A 22,875-nucleotide genomic window follows, 5' to 3' on the forward strand; every position below is an offset into this window, starting at 1 on the left:
GGGCTGGGGTACCAGAGGCAGGCTCTTGCCAGGAGGCACTTACTTGGGCAGGTCCTGGCAAACAGCCCAGCAGGTACCTTAGGGTCCCTGCGTGTGCTCAGAGCAGCTGCAGGGGCCATGTGTGTTGCTCTGAATTGAATGCTGGGAGCCTGGGGGAGGGATACTTCCCATGCCGCCTGTCCTGCAAACTGGGATCCCCTATTGGCCAGGAACTGACCAATGGGAGCTGCTGGGGTTGGGGGGCAGAGTGAGATGCCTCTCTCTCTCCTCCCTTGGGCTGTCCGGGTTCACAGGCGCACACGTGGCTCTGCAGCCAGCTGCCCTTTGAATGATTGCTCCTGTGGATTCCGGGGTGTGTGCGCACATGCTGCATGCGTGGCCATCAGAAGGTTTCTCCCCAGTGGGCTGTACAGGCCCAGCAGAGACTCAGTAGACAGGTTGGTGAGACTCCTGCTTTCTCTCTCTCTCTGTAGTCCCTGACATGTTGGCTTCCCCATCTCAGCCCTACCTCTTCTTTTGTGGATCTCCTCTTTTACCAGGGTCTGCTACGACCTGGCTGTGGTCCCAGCACTGGCCTTCAAAGCCCACTCCAACAGTGTGCAAGCTTCCTCGTCCAGGTCCTTATTCAGGCTATCTGCGGGGCAACCACACGGTTGCCCATTCATACCTTCACATCTCACTGCCCCATTACACAGTGCGCACGAGATGATGTGGCCTTTGGCAGGGCAGTTCTGCAGACAGCAGCCAGGTGACATCCAGCCTCTCCTCCATGGAAACTGCTGTTGAGTCACGTATTGGAGTGCACACGTTCAGTCAGTCAGAGGGAAAAGCCTGGCTACCCACCTTCCGTAACTGCTGTTCTTCAAGGTGTGTTGTATGTGTCCGTTCCAAATCCCACCCACCTCCCCTGTGCTGGAATCTGGGGGCAAGAAGGAACTGAGAGCAGGATGGGTGGTTGTCAGTGTCCTATATCCTGCGCCAGTAAGGTGCCATGCCAAGGGGCTTCACAGCTGACTGATGGGTACCACTAAGGGAAGTTCTCAGACGATCATGTATGCAGGGCAGGCACACACCTGTTGGCCTGGACATGAGCAACTCTTCTTGAAGAACAGCAGTTACCAACGGTAGGTGACTGTTTTATCTTTGTCCCTGGTGGAAGCTTAAGTGAACTCAGGGTCCTTCACTGAGGAAGTGGTGGTCTGATAAAGCTATAATCTACACACCTTCGCCAGTGTGAAAACAAGACCTAAAAGATGTCTGCTTAGGTGAATAAAGCTTGGGATAAATGCGTGGTTTTGAAGGCAGCCATGAGCCCTTGAGCTAGGCTTTCCCTAAAACATGGCTTTCCAAACTGGTGGCCATGCCTCCCTGCAGTGGGGAAAGAGGGGGGCATGAAAAAATTCCGGGGGGGGGGGCTGTGAGGCAACCTAGCCCCCACATCATTCCCCTTACCCTTTGCTTCTGGCTCTCGGCTCCTGCCATTTTATGTGAGTGACCCGGCACAGCCACTATACAAGGCAGGCAGCTGGTGAAGACCCACATGCAAAGGTGAGTGTGGGTTGGTAGCGGTAGAGGATGGTGTTAGGTGGGGGGCTGGGGTGCCTGGCTCAAGTAAAGGGGATGGGGTAAACGTGGGGAGCTGGTGGTGTCTGGCTTTGTGGGAGGGGAGGGGCTCGGGCAGGCAACTTTTGGGGCTGAGGCAGCTGCCAGCTTGTAGAATTCACAGGCCTTGGGCAGTTGGCCCTGGCATTGCAAGGCTCAGGCGGGCAGCTGGCCCGAGCAGTGCGGGGCTTGGGCTGGCAGGTGGGTGGCTGGCCCCAGCAATGTGGAGCTTGGGTGGCTCGGGCTGGTGGGCGGTGGCTGGCCTGAGCAGTGTGGGGCTGGGGTGGGCAGCTAGCCCTAGTGACTGACGGGTGGGCAGCTAGCCCTAGTGACTGATGGGTGGGCAGGTGTCTGGCCCAGGCAGCGCAGGGCTTGGGCGGGCGGCTCTGGCAGTGCTGGTCCTCAGGCAGGCAGGTGGCTGGTGTGGGCAGCTCTGGCGGCTGACGCTGACATGGGGCTCAGGCAGCTGGCCAACGGGGCACCAGGTGCCCTCAAGGGGCCAAGAAAAACTATTTGTGCTTATTTTTAATTTTAAATAACATTTTATATCAAGTTTTTATGTTTATTTTAAATTACAAATTGGATTTTTTTTAATTAAAAAGGGGGTTGGATGATGGTAGAGAAGAGGTGGGGGGTGTTAGGGTTTCTCAAAAATCAACAGGGTGGTGTAATGCCAAAAATTTGGGAACCACTGGTCTAGAATGAGTCTCTTATTGGGAGATAACATCCTACCTGTGTAAGGAATGGTTTGTCTAACCTCTCTCACAGAAATGCCATTCACTACTGTTCTGCAGTGCTTCCCATTGTCCAGCAGATGTCAGAAGAGCGTTTCACATAGCAATACTGCTTTCTGTGCACGGATGTTCTGCCGCTTGAGCTTTGTGTTTTAACCATGTCTTTCCGACCCTTCAAAACATTCTGTGCTACAGAAAGGAAGTTTAAACACAAAAAGGGAGCTCACAAGAAGTGGAACCTTGGACAGATGACTAGGGGGTAGTATTGCTCAAGAATGCAGGGGTGTAATCAGGATGGCCAAAATGTAATTGGAGTTGCAGCTAGCAAGGGATGTGAAAAGGAACCAGATCGGTTTCTCCAGGCGTGTTAGTGATGAAAGGCTGGTCAGGGAAGGTGTGCATGATATGGAAAGGAAGCGGGCAGCCCTTAGTGGAGAAAGAACAGGTTAAGAGCTATTTGGAGAAACTGGACATACACAAATCCATGGGGCTGGATCAAATGCATCAGAGGGTGTTAAGAGAGTTGGCTGCGATGGTTGCAGAACCATTTGCCATTATCTTTTGAAAACTCGCAGCAATCGGGAGAGATACTGGATGACTGGAAAAAGGCAAATGTAGTGTCCCTCTTTAGAAAATAGAAGAAGGTGAATCTGGGGATCTACAGAGCACTCAGCCTTACCTCAGTCCCTGGGAAAATAATGGAGGGGACCCTCAAGTAATCCATTGTGAAGCACTTGGAGGAGATGAAATGATCAGGAATAGTCAGCCTGGGTAGCTCAGTGGTGTGAGCATTGGCCTGCTAAACCCACGGTTGTGAGCTCAAGCCTTGAGGAGGCCGTTTAGGGATTGGGGCAAATAGACGTCAGGGATGATGGGTAGGGGATTGGACTAGATGACCTCCTGAGGTCCCTTCCAGCTCTAGGAGATGTGTATGTCTATTTACAGCTCATGTTGTACTCCAGCAATATTCAAAGGTGCAGGTGTCTCAGAGTTTGCAAGTTGCTTCATGCAGAGCTGCAGAGGACCTGCCAATGATCAGTGCCTGAGGGAGCAGGCTCACAGCAAGCGATCCCTGGCTTCTCAACCTTTGCAGGAGGAAAAAAGATGTGATGTTATTGGCAGCCCCTGCCCCCACCCCCCAAGAGTGACAAGGTTCCTGTACAACAAGAGTCGCCTTATAGACTAACAGATATTTTGGAGCTTTCGTGGGCAAAGACACGCTTCATCAGATGCACAGGTGGAAATTCCATTATTCTCTTTGTGTAAAAGTATTCTCCGAGATGTAGATTGTCACATGAGTGAATCATCGACCCCTGTCCTTTTTAGGCAATCAGCCACTGCCTGTTTTCTGGTCTGCACGTAGACTGCCAAGTTCTTCAGATGTGAATTGGCACCCATTAAGACCTTTTGTCAGCTAAGTACGACTGTCTCTCAGAAGCCATACTCTCACAAGAGGGTAGCCACACCTTCGGTTGAGGTCTTCAGAAACAGACTTTTGGAACACAGATATGTAGACAATACTTTTAACTTCAACTACAAAAATGATATATGCACAAAAATAGTATTTACAGATTCAGCCGGTTATAACACTAAAAATGACACATTTTGTCCAAAGCATCTCTGAGTTATGCGTATATGTGCTCATAACTCGTTTTCCATAAAGCATGGGGGGCAGGGTCCATCATACTGTTCACACAAATGACGTTACATAAGTATTAGCAGGATCATGACCTGACTGGGCACCAACTGAAGTATGTGGAAATAGGTTCCAGCCACCTGGGCCCAAATCAAGAGTGGTGCTGAATATTCAAAAGTTTAAACTTTGTGGGTGCTTGATGAATATTTGTGGAACTCATCATCTGTTCTACAACATTCAATATTGGTTTTTCCAGAGAATCCACTGGCTAATAGCTTTGTAATATTTGTGGTGTCTTGGTTACTTACAGCATGGTACTGTTGTTAGCTGAGTGTGCTAATTGAAAGCAAAGTGCCTGCTGTTCGTTTTACTGGTGTTTAATATGTAATTACAGGGCTGACACAGGAAGGTCTCTTCAGGGTGAATGGTAACGTGAAAGTGGTGGATCAGTTGCGTCTGAAATATGACCGAGGAGAGGAAGTTGAACTGGTTAAAGATGCTGATGTGTGCTCAGTAGCCAGTCTGCTGAAATTATTTCTGAGGGAGCTGCCAGATGGGGTGATCACTTCTGCATTGCATCCCAGATTTATACAGCTTTACCAGGGTGAGTACAAGTAAAATCCTTTGATAACTTTCCATGTTGTTCCTTTTTCGGGAACCAGAATTACAGAGTCCACCTACCTGATAGCATTTCTTATTGCCTTGGTTTTTCCATTTTGGATTTCTCTTGGCATCAGCCCCACTCTCATCTAAAAGCACACCCTCCCCCCCCCCCAACAATTTGGTGGAAAATACAGTTGTGCAAAGGAGAGCCATCACATTAGTAGATGGAAAATGGTTTCTTCCATAAATGCTAAAACCTGCACTGTTTGATTTGTTCTCTCTAATTTTCATGTCTATGAGAAGAATGACTTTTGTTATGTACACCAATGTGGAGGTGATATGTCATATAACAAAAGTCAGTCCACACAGGGAATAGTGTGTGGTGGGAGTGAGGCCAAGGAGTTGAGGTAAGGGCTGTAAATAGGGGTTTGGCTCTAAATGAAGGCTCCAAGCTTGGACAGGTAGTTGGGTGTGGAAGGGAGTGAAGCTGCAGCTAGCTCTGGAGTGGGGCTGAGGATGAGGGCATTGGCATAGGAGGGGACTCCAGGCCAGGGATGGGGCTGAGGGGTGCAGAACACAGGAAGGGGCTGTGGGGTGCAGGAGAAAATGGGGGCTCTGGATTGGGCCTGTGGCTGAGGGACTCATGGCTGGAACAGAGGATTGGGGTGCAAGGGCCCTGGGGTGCAGTAGGTGGCTCTGGGTTGGGAGGGTTCAGGGTAGGGTGGGAGGTTGGAGTGTGAGGTTACTTGAGTAGCTCCTGGTCAGCAGTGCTAAGGCAGGCTGCGTGTTGCCAGGCGGTCTTGGGGCACTGCACTGCCCCCTGGAAGCAGCCAGCATATCCAGCTCTTGGCCAAGGGGGCATGAGGGTCTGTGGCTCACTGCTATTGTCCACAAGCACCGCTGCCGTTGACTGGTGGGTTTGTGGAGTCAGCCCTCAGGGCAGGGGCAGCATGCAGGGCGCTGTGGCCTCCTGCAGAGGAGCCAGTGTTGCTGCTGTACCAATAGCACATATACGTTAAAAATGTGACTTTGAGTTTCCACTGCAAGCAAAACTCTTCATCGTAGGAATGCTTTGCTGGCTTTGTTGTGTGCAAACTCGCTTGTAGTTGAAGAAAAATCTAATTGATTTGCAACATCACTATTAATGTTAAGCATTGTGTGCCCGTTTAAACACTCTTGTCCCATTATAGAACGATGATGGTTCTATACTTGTTTTAACATGTTGAATGTGCATTTACCTGAAGCCACTGAGAGAATACAATCTTGTCATGAGTGAAATTTCGTTCTTGTACCTTTGTTGAAACTGTTCAGCCACTGAATATGGATCTTCATCCCTTAGTTCTCTGAACTCTTTAACAGCAGCGAAGGGTCCTGTGGCACCTTATAGACTAACAGAAAAGTTTTGAGTATGAGCTTTCGTGAGCAAAGACTCACTTCATCAGATGCTGGTCATGGAAATCTGCAGGGCCAGGTATAAATAAGCCAGAGCAAAGCTGAGGATAACAAGGTTAGCTCAGTCAGGAAGGATGAGGCTTACTACCAGCAGTTGATCTGGAGGTGTGAACACCAAGGGAGGGGAAGCTGCTTTTGTATTTAGCAAGCCATTCACAGTCTTTGTTTAATCCCGAGCTGAGGGTGTCGAATTTGCAGATGAATTGTAGCTCAGCAATTTCTCTTTGGAGTCTGGTCTTGAAATTTTTTTGCGGTAGGATAGCTACTTTTAAGTTTGCTACTGTGTGGCCCAGGAGATTGAAGTGCTCTCCTACAGGTTTTTGTATATTGCCATTTCTGATATCTGATTTGTGTGTGTTTATTCTTTTACATAGAGACCGTCCAGTTTGTCCGATGTATATAGCGGAGGGGCATTGCTGGCACATGATGGCATAAATTATATTGGTAGATGTGCAGCTGAATGAGCCCACGATGGTGTGGCTGATCTGGTTAGGTCCTGTAATGGTGTTGCTGGTGTAGATATGTGGGCAGAGCTGGCAACGAGGTTTGTTGCATGGATGGGTCCCTGAGTTAGTGACTGTTTGAACTCTTAAAGGAATTCAAAAAGGGTACAAATTAGTTGCAGTGACTCAAATCAACAGGTGAGACCAGATTTGATGGAGTCAATAATAACAAAAAAACAAAGACCTGATAGTGCCTTTAAGCATCAAATTGAGATGTTAGGCTGTGACTGGGGGAAAATTCAGATGAAATGTCAATACTCTGAAAGGTATCAGAGAGTAGCCGTGTTAGTCTGTATCTTCAAAAACAACAAGTAGTCCTGTGGCACCTTACAGACTAACAGCTATTTTAGAGCATAAGCTTTCATGGTCTTTTCCCATGAAAGCTTATGCTCCAAAATACCTTTTAGTCTGTAAGATGCCACAGGACTTCTCGTTGTTTTTGAATACTCTGAAGGGATTGCATCCCATGATCACAAATTTCTGGATATCTTTAAGAAGTCATTCAGTGTTATCCCTCTCAACATCTAACATAGCATTGCATGCTTCAGTTACAACATTAGTTTGGTGGACCATTTTTAGGAGCTTCATCCACACAGGTGACATTGCCAGTACGGTCACCATCTAATGGCTGAGGTGTCTTGTCTACCAGAAGTGATGTTTTTGGCTTTAAACTCTGAACTGTTGCTTCACTCTGTTGCTTTTGCTGTCTCTTACTTGCACAACTTTCAAATCCTTACTTCCTTTTTTTAAAGAGATTCTTTTAAAACACAGTAACGCGATAAATTAATTTGCTAAAGGTTATTGGTTATACAAGATTTTAATTGAATATACTTCGTAACGAATGTTACATAACAGTGGTTTGAGGGTGTTATTTACTACAGTCCTTATAACCTTATTTCAAAGTCTTGAAATTTCATCTGTTAACATGTTCTCATTATTCAATTCCTCTAACTGGTGCATTATTATGAATATGGACATGGGGTGATTGCCAGATTAGATATAAAGTTTATTAAACTAGAATTAAATGTCTATTATTGCAAAAAGACCTTTAAAGGTAAATGTAAAGCTGGATGATGAGGTAGCTTACAGCTGAGCCTGGTATGGTTATTGTATATGAAGATACATAAGAAAAAAGAGGAATACAAAAATCTCCTAAGCAGAGATAAACATCTAATTTAAGGTTATACTCATCCTCAGACTAAGCAAAATCATTCTACAGTGACAGAATTAATTACAGCTTTCAAGACCTCTAAACTATGCCAAGGCTGTAAATAGTGTTTCATAACATAGAATCACTTATCACAGAAGCGATTTCAGGTTCCTGTCACATAGACGAAAACTCAGATGTGACCAAAATATGTCAAAGGCCCAAGGTCTCCCAATGACTTAAATCAATTTTCATGGGGTATATACCGCTCTTTTGTTGTCTCCTTATAACGGCTAGGTGTTTAATAAATGGAAGTGACTTGGTAGAAAAATGTAAAACACTGAGGCCCTTTTGTCTCCTGAGGCTCTGGCCAAATGGCCCTCCTGGCCTGTCCCCGTCCCTACACCCCTCCCATAGTGTCTGGGGGCTGGCAAGGAGGGATTCCTCTCTCCCAGCTGTGCTGCAGCCCTGAGCCCCTGTGAAGGACTTACTGGGAAGCTGCGCAGCCGCACAGTTTATAGAGAACTTAGATTGTGACTCGGATAAGTAACTCCCAGTTAAAGGCTGCAAATCTTCATTTACAAGCTTTCTAAAAAGGACAATTGCATTTGCTAATCAGGAACATTGTCTGTGAGCTTCTCTGGTAGGTTGAAGAGTGGATGGGTGTGAAACAGAGAGAGTTCCTAAGTCTCATATTTTAGTTTTTTTAAAAAAACCACGTTTAAGTGAAACTGACAAAGCAGGTTAATTTTAAGGTTGTTACTATTTATTTCCACTAACAAGAGAATTTAAATGTATGGAAATGAGTATTTTCAGTTCAAACAATCCCAGATAAAATTTCACAACAAATTCTGAAGGTGTCCTTAGCTCTGCTCCATATTCTCACCCAGGCTCCAATAGAAGTCTGTTAGGAGAAAGTTTTCAGCTGGGCCAGTTATTGCAATGCCTTTGGCAAGTTGCTTATAGCCAGCCACCATTGCCCTAAAAGTGAGTGGCATTGGCCAGAAAAGATGCCGGGCTAAGATGGGTAGGTGATGCGCTGGTTCTAGCAGATCCCAATTATAACCTTTGTCAGCTGGGTTCATTAATGCCCTCTGCCATTGTGGAGGAAATGTCCATCCCTCCCTCTGCCTGTACAGAGCATAACATTGGTACAAGGAAGCAGGGTTGGTACCTACCCACCCAAGCAACATGAATCCAACCTCTAGAACAGAGGTATGCAAGAGTGATTCACCAGATCGCCACAGTTCCCCCACCACCACCAGGCACTGCCTCCCAGGCCAGGCACCACCCCCCACCAAACCTGGCCCCCCAGCCAAGCTCCACCCATTAAGCCCCTGAGCCGCCACCTCCAAGCACCCAAGCCCCCAAGCTGCACTAACTGCCTGCTGCGGCTGGAGGAGCTGTCTCAGCCACTGCTGCCACACACTTGTCGCACCATGTGGTGGGGTGCATGCATGGAGCGACCGGAAGGGCACCCCACGTGTGTGGCTCTGAGCCACATTTGCCACAAACTACTTCCTCATGTGACAAATGGGGTGTGTATTGGAAACCATGGCTCAAGAGAAACAGGAAGCCTCACTGCTTGGAGATTTTGTTGTTGTAATCAAAGTCCTGGTAGGAAGTACTCTGCACCCTCCAGGCCAGGTCCTCCATGTAAACTGGTATATTCATTCTTGCCTTATCTTTTGTTTTTAAATCTCTGCCTTGTAAAGACCTTGATGTGTTTTACAACCCTTATCTCCTTTCACACACTGGGCAACTTATTATTGCAACTTCCCTGCCACAGAGCAGGAAGCTTTTTCTTATGCACGCCTTCTGTTGCATTCCTCCCTTAAGTAGACTATTAAATTATTTTGTTATTCTTTGAAGTGCTACTGAACTGCTTTTTTGTTTTGATAGTATATAGACTAGCGCAGCTTTCTCTCTGTTACTCCCTCAAGTAGGTGTGTATTGGAAAGTGGGGCCGACTGTGTACATTTCTGGCACTCTGTGTATATATGTTGAAGAAGAACCTAATCATAATCCATACTAAAGATTGTTCGTGTCTGGTCCCAGCTCCTGTTTTCTCCGTATGGTGCATCTACAGTGAGATCATATATTCTCCATTCTCATCAGTAGCCTGCTTTGACAGGGTGAGGCACATTTCTGGTTTTCTGTGGTATCATTGGAAAGGCTTCTTAGTTTGAGAGAAGGGAAGAGCGGTTCTTCAACAGCACTTAATTCCAGTACATCCCTCTATATTAACAGAGATCCCTTCATATTGTGCTTCATAGCTAAGGGTTGATCCTTAAAGATGATCCAAAGTATGGGTTCTTTAGGCCAAGTTTAAACCTGAGAAATGGATCCGTGAATGGAGCGATCCATTCATGCTTTTAACAGAGTATTTCAAATTTGGCGTTGTAATAAAGTTCACTGCCTTCTGTGCAGTGCATTGTTGTTCATTTTTTTTAGTATTGTTTGGCTTGTATTTTCATTTTGATTAATATCAAGGTTAGCTAGTAACTAGGAGAACAACGTGTTTAAATGCACAAGATATTTATCAACCAATAACAAGACTTGAAGCTGCATTTTATGTGTAGATAACATTTAGTCTAGTGGTAATAACAATAAAAAGGCAAAGCTGTAGAGAGGGAGAATACATTCTGCTTTATGAAGTGGATTATGAGACCCACCCACTTGATTTGAATGATTTACCCCTTCCCTGAGCTACCTGATTATGTTGTTTATAGAAGTAGCCTTTTTTGGTATTTCTTTTATTGACTTAAACCATGTGTGATCTGTTGTGCTAAGGCAAGGCCACATCTTAAAAAGGCCCCTGTGTCTGACAAATAAGCTGACATAGGTATACTTTTAGGATGGCATATGAGTTAATAAAAGATTGTTTCAAAGTTCACAATTTGCCATTAGCTACAATGGCAAAATTTAACTCATTTCGTGGCACTTCTTCATTCTGCTCAGTGGCGCGAAATGAATAGAGTGGCAAAAGGGATTGAGTATCAGAGAGGTAGCTGTGTTAGTCTGTAGCTTTGAGAACAACAAGAAGTCTTGTGGCACCTTATAGACTAACAGATATTTTGGAGCATAAGCTTTTGTGGGCAAAGACCCGCTTCATCAGATGCATGAGTGGGGATGTGGTTTCAGAGGGGTATTTAAAGAGTAGAGTCCCAGTAAGAGGGAGGGCCAGAGCTGACAAGGTCTATTCAGCAAGGCGGAAATGGCCCATTGTCAATAGTAGGTATCAAAAGAGGAAAAAAACAAGTCAGAAAGGGATTGAGTAGCCTGGCTAAAAGGGGGATTGAATTAGATGATTAGTTAATTCTTACTGCTTGTTCAGAGAAACCCAATATGTATAGAAATATGATGACCTGTTACAAAGCTGGCCCCATTGCTTGATTATGTGAATGGGTAGTAACATGCCATAAGACTAGAAATGACCACACAACTGTATTCAGTTCAACTCCTTTCCCTCTCCTTAAGGCCCACAGCCTGCTTACTTCTCTCTAATGCGCCCGTCACTGTTCTGTGCATTTCTTTCTGCTGTGCATTATCCCTTTTACCCTGACGTCTCTTCTTTCCTGAGTTCATGGGCAAAGCTCACTTCTTGGGCTTCTCTTGTTCACCTCTGCTCCATCTTGTTCCCTGGGAAGTGGGTTTTGTGAATAGTGTGCATATTCACATACAAATCAAGCCACTCTTGCTGTCGCTATATTCACCTGATTGTGGCTTTTCACCTTCCTCTTTTTCCCCAGTTACTTTTCCTCCTCCTTTCTGCCCTTTAGGGACAGATTTTCAGAGCAGCTCGGCACACTGGATGCTGTCTCTTTTATTTTGAACATTTGGCCTTGAGTGTCACAGTAGGAGCTGCTGGGTGCTGAGGGCTTCTGAAAATGGGGTTCTGATTCAAGTGCCTAAATATGCATGCTTGGAAATCTGGGCATTCATGTGTTGTTGCAGTGATGTTCAGAGCTGGTCCTAGGGGTGGGCGAGCTGGGCAGTCGACCTGGGACCATCTATTTCAAGTGGCCACCAAAATGGCCCGGGCCAGAGCCAGTGGGTGCTTGCCGCGTGGAGATGGAGGATGGGCAGGGCCACATCTGAGTAGCCTGGCGGACAGAGTGCACTGTGGGCAGCTGGGGGTGCAGCAAGGCCCAGTAGGATGGTGCAGCAGCTGGGAGGGTGTCCCCTCACCCCGCATGACAGCCCTCATTTGCCCAGGGCTGCCAATTAGTTAGGACCGGCCTCGCTGATGTTCACCGAGTGATGTAGGCCAAAATGTTGCAAAGACATAAACGTATACTTTGTGCACTGTATGTTGTCTTATTGAAGTCAAATGGTGCTATATAAAATCCATAGAAATTACTGACTTCACTTAGACTACTCAGAGAGCGTAGAGTTAAGCACCATGCATAAGGGTCAGAGCTTGAAATTAAGTATTAAGGCAGGAACTTTGCCCGTTTAGAGTTTTCTCATCATTACTGTGAACCATAGTGGCACTCTGAAAAGAATTGTGTTTTCTGTACTGTCCACTGCTTGCTGCAGTCCACTGTCGTTTGATTTAAAATGAAATAGAAAATCGTAATCACAGGTGATCAAACAAGGAAGAAGTCTGCATGCTGGGTTATCAGGGCACAAAAACATTTGTACCCTCTGATAAGATTGAAAGACATTGCGCCATTAAGGGAAGAGGTGTGGTTGGGATAGATTTGCCCTGACATGTTTACAAAACGTGCGTGTGTGTGTGTGCGTGTGCGCTGAACGCCTCCAATTGTCAGTATTTATGTTTATTGTGAACATTGAGAGGACTGAATAAAACGGAGCCTTGCTAGGGGTGCAAGGCATGCATTTGCTCCCCTTTTTAAAACCCCTGCTGGTGAGAGAGGGCTTAACTTCCAGCTCCTCTCACATGCTCCTCGCCCCTTGCCCTGGCCTGCCGCATTGCAGAGGGTGTTAAGAGAAAACAGCAACCTTTGCCTGTCCCCTTTCAGGCTGGTGAGGAGAAACCATTGTGTAGATAGATGCCTGTTCAGCAGGAGAGAAGAGAGCTCTGTGCTTCGCGCCATTCAGTAGAAATGTATTTGCACCCCCAGAGAGGAGTTCTCTGATGACCTAATAATCTGAACTGCTGCAGTCGCTGCATGCCGCACACTTAACAGCAGAGTAATGCTGGGCACAGGCCAGGAGCTGGACCCTGTGCAGAGCTAAGTACTCCCCTGATGCCCCTGATCAATGCCTTGCAGGATAGTCCGCTTAATGAACAGCGAAATCAAACTAACTGAATTAAGTCTGTTGCCGGGAGGCTGGTAGCTTTGTTTACAGCAGTGCCCTCCTGGCTTCAAAATATAGCATTGATTAGAAGAGAAGGAGATCAGCATCTTGCAAGTTTTTCCAGCAATGAAAGAGTCTTCAGCAGGTGGAAAAGTACTGTTACCATTTGGATGGTGAGAGAGATAATTAAGTCTTAAAAGCATTTCCTAATCAGGTAGTTAGGGGCGGGGAGAGACAGTCTCTCTGCCTGTTAGGATTTGGCATTGATCATAACTGTAAGCTTCTTAAAGGAACATGTGTTTTGAATAGTAAGTAGTGTTGTCTGCCTTATCAGAAGTATTTGTGGATTTTAATCCACTGTTTTGGCAACATGGAAGTGGTACTGACCTGGCTTCTTTTCATAACCCTTGTTGTTAAAAGAAAGAGGTAGTTGGAAATCAAATCACAGTGATTTCCCAATTAACTACCTGTGCAAATGGAGATATAATTAAATTCCTTCTTATCCCAGCCTTTCAGAATTGTCCTGTCTTACCGCGTCCAGTTAAAAGAAAGAAAAGGGAAAATGCCTTACTGTCTCCTTGTGTGCTGATGGATGATAACGAGCAATCTAATAATATCTAGCATGGCTTTTTTAAAAAAAAATCTACCCTAGATATGTGAGCAATAAGAATTTTGTAAATCTGCTTGTTGCCATGTGACCTTTTCACTCTGAGGAAAGAGCTAGATTTTGGCTTCAGAAAGAAAAGTTCTAATTGAAGTGAATTAGCGTCCTTGAACTGGCAGGTATGTTTGCACATGCATTTATAACACAAACCACATATGAATTCTGATTTAACCATGTAAGATAAAAGAGAGAGACATAAGCTTAGTTTGTGATATGCATTGAAAAAAATTAAAAGTAGCGTTGCAGATCAGTACACCACTCAAGCACTAAATTGCAGCCTGAGAAACAGTGGTTTCTGCTATTTCAACATGCTGTAATTCCAGCTAATCTAATTTATGAGAAACTATACTGAGTGACAGATGTGAGAACATTTATTACTGTTCTTCTTAAATTACATGCAAGATAAGTCTTGTTTAATTTTTAACTGTACGAATGTTTGGTCGTGCAAATTAAAAAGCACATCCCAACCTCATGATCATACCTCGGTCCCCAAACTCTGGCAGTTTTGGCAATGTTGATCATTCATATTTTTATGCTTAGCGCTCTTCCTTCCCCAGGCTAATCTATAATTCACTCTGAAAGTGATCACTGAACATAAAAAGCAGTGATAAAGATAAAAATTCAAAAACACCAGCTAACTTAAAAAAAAAAACAAACCTTAGTCACAGGCTCTGTTAAAGAGACTTAGGAAAATGTAAGCCATAAATGTGATTACCTTGGAAGTCCATGTACCCTGATTTAGCATATGGAGTTGTCCCCTACTGGTGTTTAAAAGAGGGCACTGTATCAATAAAATCAGTTCAGGCATTAGCCCTAAAGTAGAACTACCATCTTGTAAGCAGCAGAAGTAACAGTATTTTCTGTATCCTCTATCGTTGCCTGCAGCCACGAGAAGGCAAGCCCACTGTGTGATGTCTGTTCCCTTCTTTTGCAAAGCACTCTGTGCAGAGTGCACAAACACAGTGCTGTTCCAAAACAGGACGTACTTGGCACATACGTCCAGTGGGCAATTGCTGAACTGCTGTAAATACAACGTGTATGGCTGAGGCTGTTTACTGAACATGGGTGTCAGAAGCCTGATCTAGTTAGGACTTATCCAGAAGACGTTCTGTTCCCAAACCAGAAGGCTTTACTACTTGAACTGGAGAAGCTGTTTTCTTTCATAGTATTATGTGTTTTTTCTCTTCAAACCACCGGTTGCTTCAGGGCTAGATGATATTCTGCTAGGAACATACAGTAAAGGGGTGGGCAACTTTAAGGTAGCAGATAGTCACAAAATCCACTTAAGCCCCTTGGGGGGCCTGGATAAGTGATGTGGGTGAGGGGAGAAGTCAGGTCCTGGAGAGATTCTGGGTGAGAGCATGGAGAACTAGCTCAGGTCTATTTCCAGCCTTCAGGACGGCTGTTGTCCTCAGGGGGGGTGGCGTGGTTCCCCACTCCAGCCCATAAGCACATGCCGCAGCATCACTTGACATACACAAATGTGACCTGGGGGCAGGGGCGGCTCCCTTTGTGAGTTCACGTTCTGCCCCATTTTTGGCCCTGGTGCTGCCAGATCGCTCTGAACTGGGCTGTGGTAGGCTAAGTAAAGACAGAAGTTTTCAGTGGATGTCTCTCCAGCAACAAGAGAGAACTGTGAGGCGCTGTAAGTGATACTGAATAAATATTAACTGATTTATTCATTTGTGATTGATTTATCAGTTTTACCTGCAGCGTGGAGGCTGGAAGGAAGGAAAACACTTCTGAAAGAAATGATTGTGTCTAAACAAAATATTTTGATTTGTCCAAAATGACTTTTTAAAAAAATTCAGAGAGCTTTTGAAATTGCTGGGGTTTTATTCTATTTTGAATACAACAAATGTCAGAGTCTCGACATTCACCACAAAATGCAATTTCCGTTCTGTTCCCAGAGACACTTGTACTACAATAGTCTCATACAATGTATGTAGTTTTGTTCAAAAAGCCACAGGTGTGCAAATTCCCATTAGACACACCAGTAACACACTGCAGTTTCACCCACAAAATATAGTTACTAATAAACCTCATGCTTTCTTTTTCCACTTGTACGCAGAAAAAAAAGTAGACTAGTTTGGATACAAACTACTCTATTAGAGTTACGTTTACAGCTTCCCCATACTTTGGTCCTGATTCTGCATCCCTTCTGTACCTCAGCATTAACTGCTGTGGCTGAGTCCTTGGACTGCACATGTAAGCAGAGTCCTTCCTTGTGAGCAAAGGTTACAAAATTGGACCTTGTATAAAAGTTAACTTCAGGGAGTATTTGCTGAAACATATTTCAAAACAGAATGTTAAAACTGTAAATCAGGCCACACCCAGACCACCTGGCAGTTCTTGCTTGTGTAACATATATGTGGGCTGTGTGTGGTTCAGTCCCATGAAGTGGCACTTAGATCACTTGCAGAGAGAGGATGAGTCTCCTCCCCAGCCTTAGCTGAGCACCAGTGACCTTTTAGCTCCAGGTGTAGATCGGGGTCAGCACCTTTGCTGAGGTGGAGTGCTGAAATTTGACCTTTGGACCCCTATGCACGGACCGGGTGCTGGTGATACTTTTAAAGTCACTAATAGTCCTACTTACAACAGCTTCATTATTAAATAAATAAAGCTGCAGAGCTTTACCCTGTAGGTGGTTGGTAGCATTAGCCAGTCTTTTGTTAATCCACAGGCAGCCTGGCTTTGAGCAAGCATGTGGCGGGAGGAACGGGTCTGACCTCCCAACTCACATGCAGGTGAAAAGCAGCTCACGTGCCTCTTGGCACCCGTGACGGGAGTTGCTGACTCCTGGTATAACACAAAGATACAAATGAACAGTGTCCAATAACCAGCACAAACTAAACAGCAGTGACGGTGGCTCTAGGAGTTCTGAGGACACAGCTAGTTTCACCCTGGTTTGTCTGTAGACTCAGGGCTGGATTTCTCATTCAGTGTAGTAGGAAATGTGAAAATCAGCTGTTGCGGGGGGCGGGGGGGTGGATGCTGAAGATGCTGTCCCTAGGGGGCATATGTGTAAATTTGGCCCTGCTTTGGCTAAGAGGTTTCAGACAAGTGTTTCAAGCTCTGTCTATGTATTCTAGTGCACAGAATTCACTTAGTGCTTTAAATGACACAAGCTAGTGTCCCACCCAAAGAAATGTCAGTCTAGTAAGATGAGCAAGAAGTTATCATGTGTGAATGGGAGGGCACATTGCTTGGAGGGATAGAAAAACAAGCTGCTTGAATGGTAAAAATGTGCTTTGAGGCAGGATTTGTGGGCAGAGTACAATTGCACTGAGTTTAATTGAACTAATCTGGATTTACTCCTGTATAAATAAGGGCTGATCTACACTCAAGCTTTTGCCAGTTTCTGATTTAGTTATTTCAAGGCAAGGCTGTGTGTAGTCTGCCCTTACAGCAGAATCTGATCCTGTCTATTCAGTTACTGTGTTTAATGTCCGTGAATAAATCGGAGATGATGGAGGATCGTGCTCAGAAACCATATTCTCTCCCTCCCCGCTTCTTCCCAGACACTAGAAATGATGCTGAGAAGGAGAACAGGTTGAAAGAGCTAATAAAAGAGCTGCCTGATGCCAACTACTGCCTGCTGAAGTATCTGTGCCGGTTCTTGACCCAAGTCGCTGAGCATCACACGGAGAACAGAATGAACATTTTCAATCTGGCCACTATTTTTGGACCAAGTTGTTTTCAGTAAGTTAATGGGTTTTTCCCCTTTGTCTCACTTTGGTTGAGCCTGTTTTGAAGCAGGAAACGAGAAACAGTAATACATTCCTTAACTCATAGGTGGGCAGCAGCGTGCCCATGAATTTTTCCCATCCTGGGTGGAATAAATTTTGTTACATGCACTAAAGCCATGAGTGGACATGCAACACCACTAGGAACACAGGCTGCCCTCCTGGGTGGCACTGGGTACTCTGCTAATTAGCTGGATGGCACCTGAATCTCTCCTGGGCAGCTGCCCAAGCACGTAGCTTACAGGGGCACAGGTGTGCAGTGATTTTTGACAGGGAGGGCACTTCCAGAATTTGGCAAGTGGTCCAGGGCCTCACTCTTCCGTGATATTAATGGAGGAAGTGTGGGGTCTGGGATGGAGGTTGGGCTTAGAAGAGAGCTCAGGATAAGGAGCTGGGCTGCAGGGGAGGGCTGTGGGGTCTGGGAGGAAGTTTGGGCAAAGGAAGGGGCTGGGACTTGGGGCAGGGGGTTGGGCTGCAGTCTCTGGGGTGCCGGGGAGGATTCTGACCTAGGAGCAGGCTGTAGGAGGGGGTGCAGAGTCTGGGAGGATGTTGTGATCTGGGACAGGGGTGCAAGAGGGTGGCAGAGGTTTGGGTTGTGACCTAAGGTAGGAGCGGGCTGTGCAGGGTCCCTGAGTGAGTGCAGGGTCTAGAGGGGTGATGGGTGCAGGAGAGGATTCTGACCTGGAGAAGCAGTGTAGGAGGGGTTGTATCATGGGGCAGACTCTGGGTTTGGTTTATGACCCGAGTTAGGATATGGGAGGTGGTAGCGTGTCAGGTATAGGCTCTGGCCAGGAGGTGCTTATTTTAAGCGGCTTCTGGGCCAGCAGCCCAGAAGGACCCTCGGGCAGCCTCCTTGCCTCCCTCTCCCTTGCACACCACTCAAAGCGGGCAGCTGCAGAGGCTGTGTGCTCTCTTCAGGCCACACGCTCCCAGGAGGAGGAGGACCCTGCAGGTACTGCCTGCTCTGCCAGGATGACCCAGGCAGCTCCCATTGGTTGGTTTCCTGCCAGTGGGCACTGCGAGATTATGCTGAGGGTGGGGGCGGCACGTGGAACCCTCGGCCCCTGGGGCGTGCACAGAGCATGTGGCCCTCACAGCCGGCCATTCTGAGCGACCTGTGAAAGCGTGGCAGGCCAGGAACCTGCCCACGGCTAGTTCTGGACCACAGGATGGTAGTGGGCTGGGTCTGGCCCAGGGGACATATTTTGTCTGCTCCTGCCCTAAACAATGGGTGCAGGTTTGAGGGGTACATTTGAGGTGAGCGTAGAGGGAGTTAGTTGGCAATTTGAGGTGCTTTTTTAAAGCACTTTGTTAGGTGGTATAGAGAGGAGCAGAACGGATCAGGAAATCCCCCAGATTAGTAGGAGGTAGAAAATTGCATCTACACAACATTCTTCCCCACACGTCTGAGAGGCTTCTCTGCACAGTACCTAGACTGGGGGCATTTTGGGAGGAAGGCATCACAGGAAGCTGCTGAGTGCTGCCAGCTCCACTCTCCAGGACATGAGACATACAAACCCTCTTGGTTCAGCAGTGTGTGATCCAGATCTAGCGAAGGGAGCACCCTTGAGCATGGGGTGGGCAAACGTTCTGGCCCAAGGGCCACATCTGCATACAGAAATTGTGAGGCAGTCCATGCATTAGGGTTGGGGTGTGGAAGGGAGTGCGGGTTGTGGAAGAGGGCTCAGTATGGGACAGGGGTGCAGGAGAGGGCTTAGGCCCAGAGGTTGGGGTGTGGGAGGGGATTCAGGACGGGGGGATAGCATGTGGAAGGGGTTCACGGTGCAAACTCTGTTCAGGTGCCACTTACCTCAGGTAGCTCCTGACTGGCAGTGCAGAAGGTCTGAGACTGGCTCCCCCTGTGCTCTGGCCCCATACCACTCCCAGAAGCGGCCGGCATGTCCACTTGCAGCTCCCGGGGTTAATGGGGGATGCAGCTCCACTTGCTCACTGCATCTGCAGCCACTGTTCCTGCAGGTTCCATTGGCTGCAGTTCCTTGTTCCTGGCCAGTGTGAGCTGCAGAGACTCCTCTTGCCAGAGAGGGCAGCGCACACAGCCCTCTGCCACCTCCCACCTAGACCCAAAGGGGCACTGTCCACTGTCGGGGAGCCTGCCTTAGCCCCATTACACCGCCAAGCTGGTAATCCTAATGGCTGTACTAAAAGCCCTGATAGGATGTGGTCTGTGGTCAGAGTCTGTCTACCCCTGTCTTAGAGGCACAGAGATCTAGCTGGAGGGATGGGCGATCTTTAAAGATAAAGTGGAACTTGCCACTCAATTCACTGGTTCTAATGACTGCTTCTCTCTGGTCCAGGTTTCTCCTCCTCTTTTCTGGAGGCCAGGGTGCAAAAGGTTCCTCCAGTGTTAATATGCACTTCAGAGCGCATTGTGATGGAGTTTCAGATGTTAGAGCCTTGCACAGAAGTGCGGAGTTGCTCCCTACTCACTTGTTCTTACAGCCATGACTCGAAATCCCAGGTGGATGTCAGAATAATGATTATTTTAGATAACCTCACTGTGTTCAGTGATGACTACTCTAAGTGAGTGCTGCCAGAAATGTCAAATTTCCTTCTGCTAAGTCTGTAGAGGATTGCTGTTTGAGATTTTTAACCAGGCTGTTGGCGGTTGGGACGTGGTGGCTTTGGTTTCCTTTGAGGTTGAAGAGCCCATAAATATACCTGAAAATTGTTAGTCTCCATTCATCAGTGGACTCAGTAAAAACAAACTCCTTTCCACTGAACTGCAAACACTGGTGTATATAGAATCACAGATGTGTAGACATTGTGAGTTGTTTGCCTGAGGATTTGTGTTGGAAAGTGCTGATTTGTTGGAACAGAAACTTTTCCTGGGAACGGGCTGGTTTTGATGACTTTTTTTGTTGGGAAAGTTGTGTGACATCCAGGATGGAATGTCTGATCAGAACACACGAGGAGAAGGACACGTGTTAGAATAACCAAATGCCAGCAGTCGGGGCACTCACCAGTGCAGTGAGGTCCCTCCTTCAAATCAGACAGTGCCGTAACCACCAACCTGTTAGCCAGTTTGGGGTGGGTGTTGTGAAATGGTGGTGCTTATGCTAGCCCTTACTAGAAATGCCATAGTCAAGGCAGGCTGCAAAAGAGAGAGCACGTACTCCCAAGATTGGTTGGCAGCCCTGAAGTTAAACTCCCCAGCAAGTCAAAAGCTGAGCCCCAACTAGTTATCAAGAAGTATAAGAGAGAAATCGTACAACACCTTTCATTTGCACTTTAGTCCTCTGGCTCCCAGTCAGCCTCTAAGTCCAGTACAGTGAAAAGTTATTTAAAAAACAATTCTCACATATACAAAATCTTTGCAGACCCCAAAGAGTCAGCCATGTTACCACGTTAGTATGGGTTTGAATCTTACCAAAATACCATGCTGCCAGCCAGTCCTTCAGTGCCTGAAACTAAAGGTTTATTATAAAGAAAAAAGAGAGAATAAGAGAGATGTAAAATCATTCACATACATACAAAGATTTTCAAGTCCATGGTTACACCTACACTAGCACACTACGTTGAAGTAGCCTATTTTGAAGTAAGAACATCAAAATAGGCTACTTTGACACGTATTGTCTACACGTCCTCTGGGGCTGGTGCCGTCGACGTTCAGCGTCGAAGTAGTGATGGGGAACGTCAAAAGGAGATGCCCCGGAAGGAAATGCGGAGTGTCCACACACACTAGCACTCCCCGTTGAAATAAGGGGCCATCAAAGCCTGCGGATGGGGTCACAGGCTGGACTAGCCCTTCTGGGGCAACAGCAAGCCTCTCCCTTAAAGGGCCACTCCCAGACACAGTCAGCCTGCACAGCACGAGGTCCGCAGAGCCGACATCCGGTTGCAGACCCCATGCACGCAGCATGGAGCCCCAGCTGCAGCAGCAGCAGCAGCTGCCAAAAGCCCTGGGCTAAGGGCTGCTGCATGTGGTGGCCATAGAGCCCCACCGGGGCTGGGCAGAGCGTCTCTCAACCCCTCAGTTAATGGCCACCATGGAGGACCCTGCTATTTCGATGTAGCGGAACGCTGATCGTCTACACACACCCTACTTCGATGTTGAACATCGAAGTAGGGCACTATTCCCATCTTCGGATAGGAATAGCGATTTCGACATCTCGCCGCTTAACGTCGATTTCAGCGTCGAAATGGCGCACGGCACGTGTAGATGCGACACGTGCTATTTTGATGTTGTGCCAGCTACTTCGAAGTAGCTGACTAGTGTAGACGCACCCCATATGACAGTTCATAACAGTACTCGTAAGTTTGCTGGCTTGAAAGTCCCTCTGGAGCAAATCCACAGCTTGGATGGGTCATTCAGTCCTGTATTCAGACTTCTGTTTGTAAAAAGGTTGCTCCAGAGGTAAGAAGCAGGCCTGAAGACCAAATGGAAAAGATGCTTGTGGCTGCGTTTTATTGTCTTTTGCCATGTGGCTCATGCTTCCTGTGTCCCAAACACAAGCTGCCCAGCACGTTGTTTGGAAGCCCTAGAGTTCTATCCCCCTGAATGTCACTGCATGTCTTGCTGATTTATAAGGTGTGTCCCCTGCCTTCTATCAATGGTCAGTTACTTCGCTGATGGCCCTTGGTGAGGCCTCAACCTGCCTTAGGCAGTGGTATTGCCAATCTCTTTTGGGGGGGGTGTCACCCAGATGCACAGCACAAGTTTGAAATACAGGTACCACACTATATAGCTATCACTTACAATACAAAGGGGAAACAAATCATTAAACAAAATTAGCATATTTAGTAAATGATAATGTTTTTACAGCTACTTTACATGGCATGTTGGGCACAACTCCGTGCAGTTTTACACTGTTGATACTCAAATCCTCAACCGTTCCCTTAGGTTCCATACAGCGTCCCAGGCATTTCTCTGTATGCGAGGGCTTTTTGGGGGAGGTGATGGGGGCAGGTTTAAAATAAATAATTGAAACTTTTTGGTTTTGCCTTGATGTGCAATGGGAGTATATCTGAAATCTCAAGGCTTTGTAGGACAGGAAAGCTGTTCCCCCTCAGCTCAAGAAATGGGTGTTACTGCAGCTATGCAGGGCACTGACTGTTTAAAAAAAAAGTTCTTCGTTCATTGCTGTCTGTGATCTTGCTCATCAGAGAACAAGCAGAGAAGCAGATGAGGAAAGCCGCTGTCATGGGACTGTGTGATGAGCTTGCCTCCACCCTGAGGCTCAAGGACATGGGAATGAGAGCTGCCCTGCTGGTAGAGACGTGCGTGGTGATTGCAATATAGAAGCTGGCTGCTCCAGACAGCTACTGACTGGTCGCCAACCCATTTGGAGTGGAAAAGTGACCGTCTGGACTCCTGTTGATGGACATGTGTAGGGCCATCAATCACATTCTGCTCCAGAAGGCCATGACTCTGAGCAATGGGCATGAAATCATGTTTGGCTTTGCACAGATGGGCTTCCCTAACTGTGGAGAGTTGATAGATGGCGTGCATATTCCAGTGCAGGCACCAGACCACCTAAGCTCTAAGTATGTTAACTGGAA

The 22,875-nt window shown here is 46.7% G+C and overlaps 1 protein-coding gene and 1 long non-coding RNA gene across 8 annotated transcripts in view; one reads left to right on the forward strand and one right to left on the reverse strand.

The window, feature by feature from the left end:
- Positions 1–14,514, reverse strand: part of LOC142012797 (uncharacterized) — a 42,077-nt gene extending 27,563 nt beyond the window's left edge. Inside the window, exons 1-2 of the long non-coding RNA XR_012645469.1 lie at positions 14,325–14,514; positions 5,814–5,963 (exon numbers count right to left, since the gene is read on the reverse strand). This is a non-coding gene — a long non-coding RNA (uncharacterized LOC142012797). The remainder of the gene's footprint in view (positions 1–5,813; positions 5,964–14,324) is intronic.
- The window catches only part of FAM13A (family with sequence similarity 13 member A), a 197,712-nt gene that overhangs the window by 12,779 nt on the left and 162,058 nt on the right, over positions 1–22,875 (forward strand). For all 7 annotated transcript variants that reach the window (XM_074993622.1, XM_074993616.1, XM_074993621.1 and 4 more), the window contains exons 3-4: positions 4,367–4,576; positions 17,131–17,311. In XM_074993622.1, the coding sequence (XP_074849723.1) occupies positions 4,367–4,576; positions 17,131–17,311 (391 nt within the window). The remainder of the gene's footprint in view (positions 1–4,366; positions 4,577–17,130; positions 17,312–22,875) is intronic.

Source organism: Carettochelys insculpta, chromosome 4 (genome assembly GCF_033958435.1).
Source record: "Carettochelys insculpta isolate YL-2023 chromosome 4, ASM3395843v1, whole genome shotgun sequence".
Lineage (NCBI taxonomy): Eukaryota > Metazoa > Chordata > Testudines > Carettochelyidae > Carettochelys > Carettochelys insculpta.